The 12,787-nt window shown below is 33.7% G+C and overlaps 1 protein-coding gene across 3 annotated transcripts in view; it reads left to right on the forward strand.

The window, feature by feature from the left end:
* Window positions 1-12,422, forward strand: part of stj (voltage-dependent calcium channel subunit straightjacket) — a 105,553-nt gene extending 93,131 nt beyond the window's left edge. For all 3 annotated transcript variants that reach the window (XM_072536931.1, XM_072536930.1, XM_072536932.1), the window contains 6 exons: window positions 1,417-1,529; window positions 1,690-1,829; window positions 3,410-3,658; window positions 5,463-5,809; window positions 9,340-9,541; window positions 12,072-12,422. In XM_072536931.1, coding sequence (XP_072393032.1) covers window positions 1,417-1,529; window positions 1,690-1,829; window positions 3,410-3,658; window positions 5,463-5,809; window positions 9,340-9,541; window positions 12,072-12,173 — 1,153 coding nt within the window. In that variant the 3' untranslated portion in view covers window positions 12,174-12,422. The remainder of the gene's footprint in view (window positions 1-1,416; window positions 1,530-1,689; window positions 1,830-3,409; window positions 3,659-5,462; window positions 5,810-9,339; window positions 9,542-12,071) is intronic.
* Window positions 12,423-12,787: the final 365 nt, after the last annotated feature.

A 12,787-nucleotide genomic window follows, 5' to 3' on the forward strand; every position in this document is an offset into this window, starting at 1 on the left:
GTTGCTTGTTTAATACTTGCCTGTATAAGCTCGTATATTTCTTCGATGTTGCCGTATCTAAATTCTATTAATTTTTGGTCTAGACGTTGTTTGTATAGTTCTCTTATTGATTGTTCGTAGAGTAGTTCTATATTGTATTGTTTTTCTCTTATAGTGTTCAACGGTTCTTCTGTAGAGGGATCTTGTTATGTTTCCAATTAATGCCCATTTTTGCTGTCAGTAAGTCCTGGTCAATTCCATATTCTGCTCCACTTCTGACTCTCACATCATTTATCTTTATTGTGGTATCTTGTTTGACGATTACGTAGTCTATTATCGATTTCAGCTTTCGTGTTTCTTGCATCCATGTATATTTATGAATATTTTTATGTCTGAAGAATCCGTAGGTATTTTTTAGGTTGTTTATTCAATCAGACGGTCTCCGTTATCGTTTTGTTCATCTTCTCCAAATATTTCCAGAACTTTATCGTTTTCTCTACTTCCGGTTCTGCCGTTAAGGTCTCCTGTTATAATTATCTCCACGTTCTTCTTGATTAGCTCTATTTGGTGTTGAAGTTGTTCCGTGAAATTTTCTTTTTCTACTCTCGGTGAATCGTCTGTTGGTGCATATATTCCGAGTATCACTGTCTCTTTACCGTATATGTCTATATGCATTTTAATTATCCTCTCATTGATTGGCTTTCATGTTATAACTGTTCTTCCACTTATTTTTAATTAGTATTCCCACTCCTGCCTTTGTTCTAAATTCCTTAATAACTCCGCTCCAGCAGTGGATATGGTCTTCTATTGTTTCCGTTCCATTTCCTTTCTTTTTAATTTTTCTGTAAACTGCTTGATCAATTCCGTCGCCTTTTTATTCTATCCTTGCATATTCCACGTTGCAGATATGAATGTTTTGATTTTTGGTTGCGCTTTAATAAGACTGGGACTTCCGAACCCTTCGCAATATGTTTGCTTTTTCATCTTGGGATTTTTGTTTTTCTTACCCTTATGTTTTTCTGTGTGTTAGGTTGCTAATTCGTAACGCCACAACCCCCGTTTGGATGAACTTTTTTTCAGCCGCCCGTTCTGGATCAGACGCTGTTGGTTCTTCCGCCCTCTCTACCATTGTGACTTTTCCAGCCATCCTCTGCTCTTAAGACCGTTGACCGGTTTTTACCTGTACCCCAGGCAGAGACCCTCATAGGGTGCTATCAGCTGGGTCAGCTGAACCCTGGTTTTTTTAGAGGTGTTACTCCTCTGTCCCTCCTCTTTTATCCGGGCTTGGGACCGGCTGCATCGCTTATAGATCTACTCAATTTACTCCACACCAATACATTATAAACCTAAAATTAATCGAAGTTTTATACTAGTCCATTATCCATTTTAGCGTGTATTGCCCATTTTATTTTCTAAAATTATTTTAAATGATTCTAGAAACTTTCACATTCTTCACAATAAAGCTATTGATGAAGTTTGGTACCGACGTGCTGTTGAACATCATTATGTGGACCCTCAGGACTTTATCTACTCCGTTCCTCATTACACAGGTAAACTATAAAATTGTATTTTGTAATTAAATTAGTTTTATATTGGTTTCTTAAAACTATTGGAGTTCCAAACAAAATATTGTTTCTTTATCGTTTACCGATGCGGAACTGATTTTTATCTCTCATTTTTTTGCAAATGTTATACTTAACTTTTTTCCAGGAAACTCCAGTTTAAGCTTGGTTACCGTTAGCCGAGCCATTTTTAAAGAAGAACAAGGAAAAAAAGCTCCGGTAGCCGTCGTTGGATACCAATTCTTCCATGGAGCACTGCAATCCCTTTTTACTCAAATCACTAGTAATGTAAGTATATACAGAGTGAATTATAACTGATGGGAAGTAAACTGATTAGGAATTAGGTTATATATCTATCAAAATATGCTCATTAGTAAAATATGTCTTAATAAAATGTTGCTATGCACAGTGTCTTACAAGTAGTTGAACAGTTTTTTTCTTTTTCTGCTAATTAATTCACTGTGTATTTATATATTAGTATCAAAATTAGCTGAAAGTCACGTCACAGCTTTGAAAAATAAATATTATTTTATTTATTATTTTACATTTTAATATAGGTGGTGCACCTGTACGATTTCTGATGATGAAATTGAGTCGACACTTTTTCTTTTACGTAATATTGGTATTCTTGTTTAAACACGATAATTTTAACCGTTTTTTGAAGAAAAACGACAGTTTAATAGTTTATAGTCTAAGAAGGGAATTTCAAGTATTATTTTCTTTACGAAAAGTATATCAGGCAACTTCGCAATTATTTTACAAATGAAGAATTACGGGTTATGATTTGTATATACCTACACGCAAAAAAATTTTTGCAGTCGCTCGGCAGCCAGATGGTATGGATTGCTATTTCCAGACAAAAGGATACTAAATCACAAAAACATGTTCATGTTTGGTTTGATTTTATTGTTTATGTGAAACCGGGTAATTTCGCACATAAAAATCGGGGTATGGCCATATAAGCGAGCAACTACTAGGGCCACGTGTTCTTCCTCTAAATTTAAATGGAGAGTAGGTATTACTTTTTTTGCAAAAGACTTTCAGTGATATTATTTATTATCTCTAATGTGAACCACAATTTCAGTTGAAAATAGATGTATTTGACGTTTAGATTTCCATTTCGAAAATTGACACATCAAAATACAAATTAGTGATAATAATATAATAATAATAATAACCAACAAAAGGAACAAAATAGCACCCAAGATCTAACCAAGTATCGCCCAATTACTTGTCTTCCAGCTCTGTATAAACTGGTTACATCCTGTTAAGCCCAGCGTACCTACCAACACTGTGCTCTAAACAATATTATAGAGCCTCAACACAAAGCATGGACTGCAAAGAACAACTTATCATCGACTCTGTCATTTCTAATGAAGCATATAGCAAAAAAAGGAATCCCTTTACTGCATTGCTTGACTGCAAGAAAGCGTTTCAATCAGTGCAGCATCAATGGCTAATAGATATATTAAAAATATATAAAGTCGATGATAAAATAGTGACCCTTTTAAAACATAATGTCATATTGGAAAACATAAATTCATCTCCAAACAGCTGGTGAAAACAATATCGAAACTGAAAATATTGTAAACATTCGGAGCCTATTTCAAGGAGATTCGTTGAGTCCACTGCAATTTTATCTATCCACATTTTAATGGTTAGTATATATTCTATTATTGTTTCAACTATTTAAACTGCAAATCACGAGGATTTCTAACTTTCTCATCTATATTTTATGCAATGAAAATGTATTCTTCTTCTGTTTTCTATATATTCGCTTATAATTCTATAAACACGGGTTTTTGTAGGTTTTATACTAATGATTAATAATAATAATAATAATAATAATAATAATAATATTGTTGTAGTGTGGTACTATCCCGTGTACAAGAACATGTTCTTCTCAAGAACTTCACTGCTTAGTCCTTGACGACAACGGTTATGTAATCGTCAGTGACAATCCTAAAGAAACCGGTTATTTCTTCGGAAAAATTATGCCGGACGTAATGAATCAACTAATAGATGAAAAAATCTATAAAGTAACTACTATGTATGATTATCAAGGATTGTGTGCTGAAGGACAAGAAACAGAAAGTCCGGCTTCGAGATTATTATCGGTAAGTTAATACATTTTATACATTCCTCATGGATCAAAAGATGAAATTACTTTTTCTCGTTTATTACACAGATTAAGCTTTGACCGTTCTATCTTTACGAGGATATTATTATTTGGTCATATTTTTTGTTATGGTTGTAATACCTCTAATTTTTATTAAATTGGATGTATACTTTGGTAAATTAAATTAACATGAATGTCCCTCTCAAGATGCTAGGAAAAATATAAACACACATATTATCCCAGCTAGTTTACTCTTCATGGACACTAATCAACTGAAAATTATCCAGATTAAAACTATAAATGAGTGTGATGAGTCTGAAAACAAACACGAATAAGCTAAAAGATAGTGTCCACCCTTAACTGAAAATGTCCAATACGGCATAAAAACAATAGTTCACGGTTAACACCTATATATATATATATATATATATATATATATATATATATATATATATATATATATATATATATATATATATATATATAACCAGTTTATTACAGCTGCCGCCGTTTCTCGCAACCTAGCTTCCAACGCTTGCGATCGTTCCGGTCATCTACTTGTAGACCCCTATCTTCCATTGCATCTTTTACTTCTTGTCTCCACGATCTTCTTGGTCTTCCCTTTTTCCTGCGGTTGGTGGGGATCCACTGTAACATTCTCTTTGACCATCGTTGATCATTCATCCTTTCTACATGGCCATACCATTTCAGCCTTTTGCATTCTATAGTTTCCAGGACGTCAATGTCTATGCCCATACGCTCTCTGATTTCAGTATTCCTTACTCTATCTCTTCTAGTGAGTTGGCAACATCTTCTCCAATAATTCATTTCCATTGCTTTTATTTTGGATGCGTCATTTTTATTTATTACCCAAAGCTCTGAACCATATATAGCAATGCTTTCTATGATACTTTTGTATATCCTAATTTTTGTGTTTCGGGTGATGTGGTTATTCCAAAGTATACTATTCAGTTGACGTATTGCTGAATTTCCTTGACCAATTCTAGTAGCTATTTCTTTTGTATTCCAACCATTGTTTGTAATGTTTACACCGAGATATTTATAGCTATCAGTATTTTGAATTTGTTTGCTTCCTAGTTCTAAGTGCTTTCCTTCACCTCCCACTACTACGTACTCTGTTTTTGATGGATTAATTGATAAGCCCCACTTAGTATATTCTTCATCTATTTTTCGTAACATGTAGTGGATATCATCTTGATCTTCTGCAAGTATTACTTGGTCATCAGCAAAATGCAAGCTGTACAGTGTATGGTCTCCAATTTTAACACCCATAGGTTCACATTTTCTTTTCCAAATATCCAAAACCCCCTCCAAATAAATCTTAAAGAGTGTAGGTGCAATGCAGCAGGCTTGGCGAAGTCCTTTGGTCACTTTTATCTTTTTTGTCACTTTTTGTCCAATCTTTATTACACTCGTCATATCATCGTACAACTCCCTTACAGCATTAATGTAAATCGGTGGAATATTCTTGTCTTCTAGCACCTGCCATAGCTTGGCTAATGGGACACTGTCATACGCATTTTGAAGATCAATAAATACCATGTGTGTCTCCATATTATGTTCCAAACGCTTTTCTATTGTTTGTTTTAGGCAGAACACATTGTCTATACAAGAACGACCAGTACGAAAGCCACTCTGATCTTCAGCGTCTTCCCAGCAATCTTCAATTTGGCTTTTAATTAGCTTCTTTAAATTAACCTATATTTATATCACCCTATATTTATATTTAATGTTATTTAAATACTTAACAATATTTACATTAATATTTCTAATTTTTTTAGCCAATCGTTCATCTTTCCAACCTGTTTAGCTACTTAACTGGGTATTTGATTTTCCTCACCAAAACCATCCTGGGCTCACAAATTGAAGCTTATCCTTCAGAGCATTTCCAAGAAACCCACTTCGAGGTTATGGATGAACACGAATATGCTGCTCATAATCATGAAAACGACCAATATGAAGAATCCGAAATGCCTCTAAGCGATAAGGAGTTTGTTCAAAAGTTTGCTTTGCAAATGACAAAACCAGAACCGTGTGATACGCAAATGGCATTATATTCTTTAATTCATTATTCGGATAGAGATATAGCAGGCAGCGCTTATAATAGGACAATGGTGGAATGTTCAAGGTAAATGGTATTTTAAAACATTGGTAAAACAATGTTACATTCTTTGGATTATTCTTTTTCTACTATATATTATAATAAAGATTAGGTAATAATATCATCAAGCAGTTAACTAATACTTGGTACATTGATTTAAAGTTCAAACTAGGCGAAGTTATTATTAATTGGATCCCTTCTCCGTGGTAAATATAATTCATTAATAAGATACGTAAGATTACGATATTCCTTAATTAAAACTATTAAGGCCAGGTTCCTATAAACATTAAGAGGAGAATGGGAATGAACTCCGACATAATAGACTACATCGAACAGAAGAGGTTAACCTGGTACGGGCATGTCAGAAGAGCAGACCAAAATCGGTGGATAAATAGAATAACAGAGTGGAGCCCGATAGGAAGAAGAAAGAGAGGCAGACCCCGAAGATCTTTCAGAGATGAAGTGGACGAAGCAATGAGTAGAAGAAACCTACAGGAAGGGGACTGGCTAAACAGGAAAAATTGGAGAAAACGGTTGAGTAAAGGAATACAGTGAAAACTGTGGAAATCCTTGTATATATATATATCCTATAAACAAGTTTATACAATTTAATACTCTTACGGTACGCTTATATAGGTCATTTCTTGATTCCTCAATAATTGCTCGACAACAAGAATGGATCAATCTGGAGTAATTATTGGACCGATATAAAGCAATTTCGAAAAATTACGGCAATTGTTTCGGCAATAAGGCTTCTAATTGTTCCATATATTCCATATCGCTCAATGTTGCTGGTACGAATTGCCAAATATCCAATGGATATAGAAATTAAGGCAATTTGTTTATTATATCTTGTATACATTTTTCTCAGGCTTCTACGTGTCACTTCCGCGGGGAGAGCGACGGGACGAGTAGAAGTATCGTGGCGCCAACGCGGTGATGCGTGTGTAGTCTCTCTTTATTTGTTGTAAATTGTGGCTACACGTAGTTGATTTAAAATGACGTCGTTTTCTTCGTGGAATAATTAATAAATATTATTCACTTTATTGATGCAGTTTACTTGCATCCTTATTTTTGGGATAACAAAAGTTCCGATTTTAAAGATCGCTTGCTGAAAAAAGATTCATGGACTTCTATTGGGTTGAAGTTTGAAATATATCACGCCGACGCAGTAAAAAAATTTAAAAATTTACTCACATATTACACACTTCTGCAATAGGTTTGCATACAGTGGGGATGAATAGTGCATGCAACTGTCAGAAATTCTAAATAGATACATTAAACTTTTTATGAATCCCCAGTAGCTAGGAATCGAAGGGTTAAAGCAAGTTTTGTTAATGCAGGAATTGGTTCTTATATTGGTCGTCTGTTTCGTAATTAATGGGCTAACTTTATTCAAAAGAAATTCAAAATCCCTTCGGGACATTGTAGGAATGTTTTTAATAAAATATCATCTAATACACAATAACATGAAGTTAGCTTCCGTTTTGCTAGAAAATTTCGCACCCAGATACGCCTATTCCTTTTCTATCTTTTTTACTTTTGGCTCCTGATAATAAAAGTACTACAAGCCGCCACTACAATAATGTAGTCCATAGTGAGCGCAGTTTTTCAATTGAATTGCTCGTATGTATTGCCTTCATGTATGAAAGTATTGTCTAGCTTTTTCGAGTTTCTCCTTATCGCTCAAAATTGTAACTGCTAAACATTATATATATATATATATATATATATATATATATATATATATATATATATATATATATATATATATATATATATATATATATATATATATATATATATTCTTCCATAAATTTCCATTTTTTGATACTTTTTTGTGTCTCCTTTCTGAGCTTAGAGCATATTGTTTAAGTGGTTTTCGATATTTCTTTTTTTATTTAAAAATAAAACCTTTTATCAGTTCGATATCTCAGTTTGATAACACAATCACTTAGATGCGAGTAGTGTGGTGTGTTCATGGTTCAAGCCTTAGACAAGGAAAGAGAGAGGAAAGGTAACACTCCTTTAATAAACCTTCGAAAAGTGAAGCCAGCTTCGATGTGACCGCCATGTTTTGTGAGTGTACGTTGCCCATTACTACCTCTCGCAGGGTTACCAGGTCTACTGATTTTTTAGTAGATCCACTGATTTCAACTTTAATTTACTGATTTACTGAAACACTATATCGATCTACTAAAAAATATGTAATGATAAAATCATGTTCAAAAAGTGATCATTATATCACTGTTCAATTATAAATTTTGAAAAAAATCTATTTATTGATATATATCCATTATTCTCAATCTACTGAAGAAATAAAATATGACCTGAAAACCTTTCTGGTACCGGTTAGGCTTCAATTAATTCCATACGATTACGCACCCCCCCTTTCCTTGTCTAAGATTCAAGCTGGTTCCTAGCCAAAAAAATTAAATTTTCAAACGTATCAGTTTAAAATCGAAAATTGATCTTTAAATTAAAATCCAGGTGTGGATCAAGGCGGTCAATGGATTATGGTTAAAGGGGCTATAGCTCGCTGACACTAATTCTTTGATACCAACCGAAAGGCTGTAACCCGCTAGAAATCCAAAACATTCCGTGAAATCTTCATTCCGTAAATGATTAAAAACTTTATCTAAAAAGCATAAACTACATTATTATTTTTTCTATGAACTCAAATCAGAACCGTCTTTTCCCCAAAATTAAACTAATAGTATTCCAAAACATCTACACTGAAACTTGGAAAAAAAGCAGTAGATAGTGTACTGGCAAAAAAGGCAAACATTTTAAATTTTTTCATAAACTATATATTTTAGCTATGAATAAAAAAAGAAAGAACTATTATTAAGCCATAGTATGTATTTCTGACAAAGTTTAACCACGATTTTATATCTTGTCTTTGAGAGTACTGAAAGATGAAATCAAAGAGAGTAAAATATATGAAAACTGTGGGGTTTCCTCGGGATATTTGCGTGAAAATTGAATTTTCCTTTGTAAAGAAAATCTTTTGTAAAAAAACTTTCTCCCTTATGCCATTTACGAATCGATAGAGGAGTATTGATTCTATTTTTAAAAATTTTGGCATACTGATGCCCTAAGGGTGTTAATTATCACTTAAACAAGTAATGCTTTTAGGTCAGTGTACGTGATTTTCTCCTTCATGTCATTGGAAAGTTTGTTTGTATTCACGATAACGAACCTGCAAAAAGACATAACGGGAGGTGGTAAAGACGAAAAATTTTATCTTGGAAAATTCGATTTTCTCAACAACGCAACCTGATTCAATCCTAAATTTCCTTTTTTTTTGCTTGTCTCTTATGACATTATCAGTACACAAAAAGGCATAAGGGATAAAATAGTGGTTGAACTTGGCATACAAATCCGACGGTCTATATTGTCTATGCTTTGCCTGCTCCCCACTAGTAATAATATTAATTAAACCAACAATTAATTTCTACGACTTAGAATTGTGTTCTGTGTACCATACATATTCCTGTATAATTGTTACTACGAAATCCTAATTTATTTAACGCATTTTTTTGTTTTTATTTCAGACCTTACATTGTCCAAAAAATATCCGGTAGTAATATGATATTATTGGTAGTAAACAATGTTTGCTCAGGAGAACCAAAGACTACCATAGATACTCCTGATCCTATAGAAGTGGATTATAATATGTCATTAGCTTGTTATAGAGCTATGTATAACGATTTTCCCAGAAGACACTATATGAGTTGCATTAATAGAAATGCAAATGTAAGTATTACAGAAACATCGATTACTAAAAAAATAATTTTAATTATCCTAGAAATTCTTTTATCATCATCATCATCACTGATGCTACAGTCCTAAAGTAGATGCTTAATCAACTTAAATCTTCTTTGTCATTCACTCCTATCCTTCGATCTAAGCTTTGGCTAACCTCAATGTCTTATAATAGTTTTCTTAGGAGCAGCAGCTTCTGTAGCATTTTGGTGAACTTGCGGTAGCCTTGGCGGTCTTTGGCTTAGGTGCCTTTGGTTTTTCGTAGGACTGCCTTCTTTGGATTTCTTTGTTTAGGTTGGTGTTTTTACTTTCGCCTCTGCGGAAGTCGGAATTGGGGATGAAAATGACGCAGTTTTAGTTGCTGACTTCTTTTCAACTTTCGTAGCCTTAACCGGCTTTTTCTCTGTCTTTGATGCTGCTTCTTTAGCCTTAGTCACTTTCTTTATAGATTTTGCCTTTTCACTGGTAGCAGAACGTTTGGCGGAGGTGGCATTTTTTTTGGTTAAGTTGTTCCTCCAGCTTTCATTCTTCTTCTGAATTAGGCTTTGTAGATCCAGAACACGATGAGATAGATGCTAACTTGAAAATGCTGATGCTCCTTTTCCCTTTGTTTACACCAAACGATCCAGTAGCAACTACAGCTTTTAAATATTTTTTAATGAACGGTGCAACTTTTTCTGCATTGAAGATAAGAACCACCTCTTTTTTGATTGTTTGCCTTCTTTTCATTTTTGGATGGTGAATGTGTTTGTGGCGTTCCAGATTTCGATTTAACCAAAATTGCTGATGATTGGTTTTTTATATTTATGAATTTCACACAGTATTAACTATGTATCCAAAACAATGTATTTGCAATAAAGCCTAGGATTTAAGTCTTAATTGCACAATTTTCAATCAAAACTCACAAAAGATACAATACGTAACGATCAGGAGACTGATTTAACGTTTGACTTTTTAAACTTGATAGGCCCGAGACTCTACCGTATTTACACACATCGACACTTGCGGGTGTGGATACATAAGCACGGGAATGCTCGTCCACACTTGTCGACTTTATCAAACAACGATTCGACATAATTAATTATAAAAATTAAAAACCTAATTTTCGGGCCCCAAAAATTACGGGCAATAGACCTTACTCCGCCCCTGTGTCGCAGCCCGTCACCCTGTTTTAAGTCTTGTGTTATTTGAAATAGATCTATCGCAAGTTGTATCTGTATCTGAGCCACTGTGTCTGTCAACGTCATTCGGATAAGCCTAACTAGTTTGGACGGTATTTCAAATTCACTTCACTTCATATTTTGTATTTTCAATATTATCACACCCTATCTTCTGGGGTTCAGGATCAGAGACATGGACACTGTCGAAAAGCGATGAAAACCTATTAGGCACATTTGAACGAAAAATCCTTAGACACATATATAAGGGGGTAAAGGAAAATGACATATGGCGCAGAAGATATAACTTTGAACTATACACAGCATACAATGAACCCGAGATCATAACATCCATAAAGATCGGACGTCTGCGCTGGATGGGCCATATTGAACGAATGTTGGAGACTGAAACACCAAAACATATTATGAGGCAAACACCAGTAGGAAGAAGGTCAAAGGGAAGACCCAAACTTAGATACATGGAACAAGTGGAACAAGATCTGAAAACACTTAAGATTACCAACTGGAAAAACAAAGCAAGGAACAGAACAGAATGGCGGAAAATCCTAGAACAAGCCAGGACCCAGAAAGGGTTGTCGAGCTACTGATGATGATGATGATCTTCTGGGGTTTTCGACACTTTTTTGGTTTATTTAAATCGCCAAACCAACAGTTTGTATTCACGTATTCGAGATCGAAATAACATCTAACGCCCTGTTAAGCATCCATAGGTGACATGGCATTGAAATAAGATAATTGAGGTTGCATATAAAAACTCAGTTATCCATATTTTTTACCATCACTAGTGAAAATATATGGTGAACATATAATGTTTATTTATAAATTATAGTGATTTATATGGGTAAATTGTTGATAACTAGTGGAATATAAATATTCTTAAATTCGTCCGATAGCTTTATAAGCTTTTACAGTTTACTTTAATCCCCATCGATTCTAAATTTCTTCCCCGTTAGAGGTCGCTATTAGCATTTATCGGTGCAATATTTTACTAATAACTGTTACCTGGATGGTACGCCTCGGTTCAATTCAGTCTTCTCACAAAGTCTTCCCTGATGAAAGGTAAACCTTGACACGTGCACGAGAATGATGAGAGATTCGAATTAAATGTATGATACCTATATATACATGTATTTTGTTTATCGGTCTTGTTCGACGAAAAGAGTACAAAAATGATGGTGATTTATATGGGTAAATTGTCCATGTATATTGATGATGATTAAATGCTTTACCCACTTTTAAAGTGCTTTTCTTTTCGATTCATTCATTTAAAATTTTGGATATTATTAAAAGCACACACTTGCTATGACAACGAATTATTAATTATTTTTTTTTTGTAATTTCAGGAGAGCGAAATCAAAATATGCGGAAAAGCTTCTTACATATCACCAACAAAAATTGTACCCATGTTGTTGTTTACTATTTTATCATACATTTTAGTATTATAATATTATTAGTTTGTATGAGTTGTAGGTTAGGAAATTTTTCTAACATCTGTGATACATTAAATATTCTTAAGATTATTAGGTACCTATCAATTCTAAAACACATGTATTTTATTTGCAGAGCATTTAGTGTCTTGTTGTTTTGTTGAAATGTAATTTTATCATTTTGTTGTGATATTATTGTTATTTATTTATTGCATATTTTATGTAAATTAGATAAGTAAAAGACCATTTACATACTACATGGTGGTACATTTTTAATTTACGTAACATCCAAGTATAATCGAAGTGAATAAGTGAATATAGCTAAAAGAAGAAGACTAAAAGCAAAAGCTGCAATTTCCGCTTTGCAGAAAATTTTACAAGAGAGTAGAAAGAAAACTTGAGGTTACAAAAGCAAGTGCACAAGATTTATGTTTTGTCTTCTATTTATAATAATTAATAAAAATAAAACATTTTTACTCCAGTCGTCAGAGACGAAAATGACATTGAACCTTTAAAAACCATACAAACAAGCTGAATTTTGCTAAGCATATGAATTTTGGGACCCCAAAAAAGATGCAAAAAAATGTTACCACTTTTACCCCCGTGCTTCCCCCTAAAACACCCCTTGCAAG

The sequence above is a fragment of the Diabrotica undecimpunctata genome, chromosome 7 (assembly GCF_040954645.1).
Source record: "Diabrotica undecimpunctata isolate CICGRU chromosome 7, icDiaUnde3, whole genome shotgun sequence".
Taxonomy (NCBI): Eukaryota; Metazoa; Arthropoda; class Insecta; order Coleoptera; family Chrysomelidae; genus Diabrotica; species Diabrotica undecimpunctata.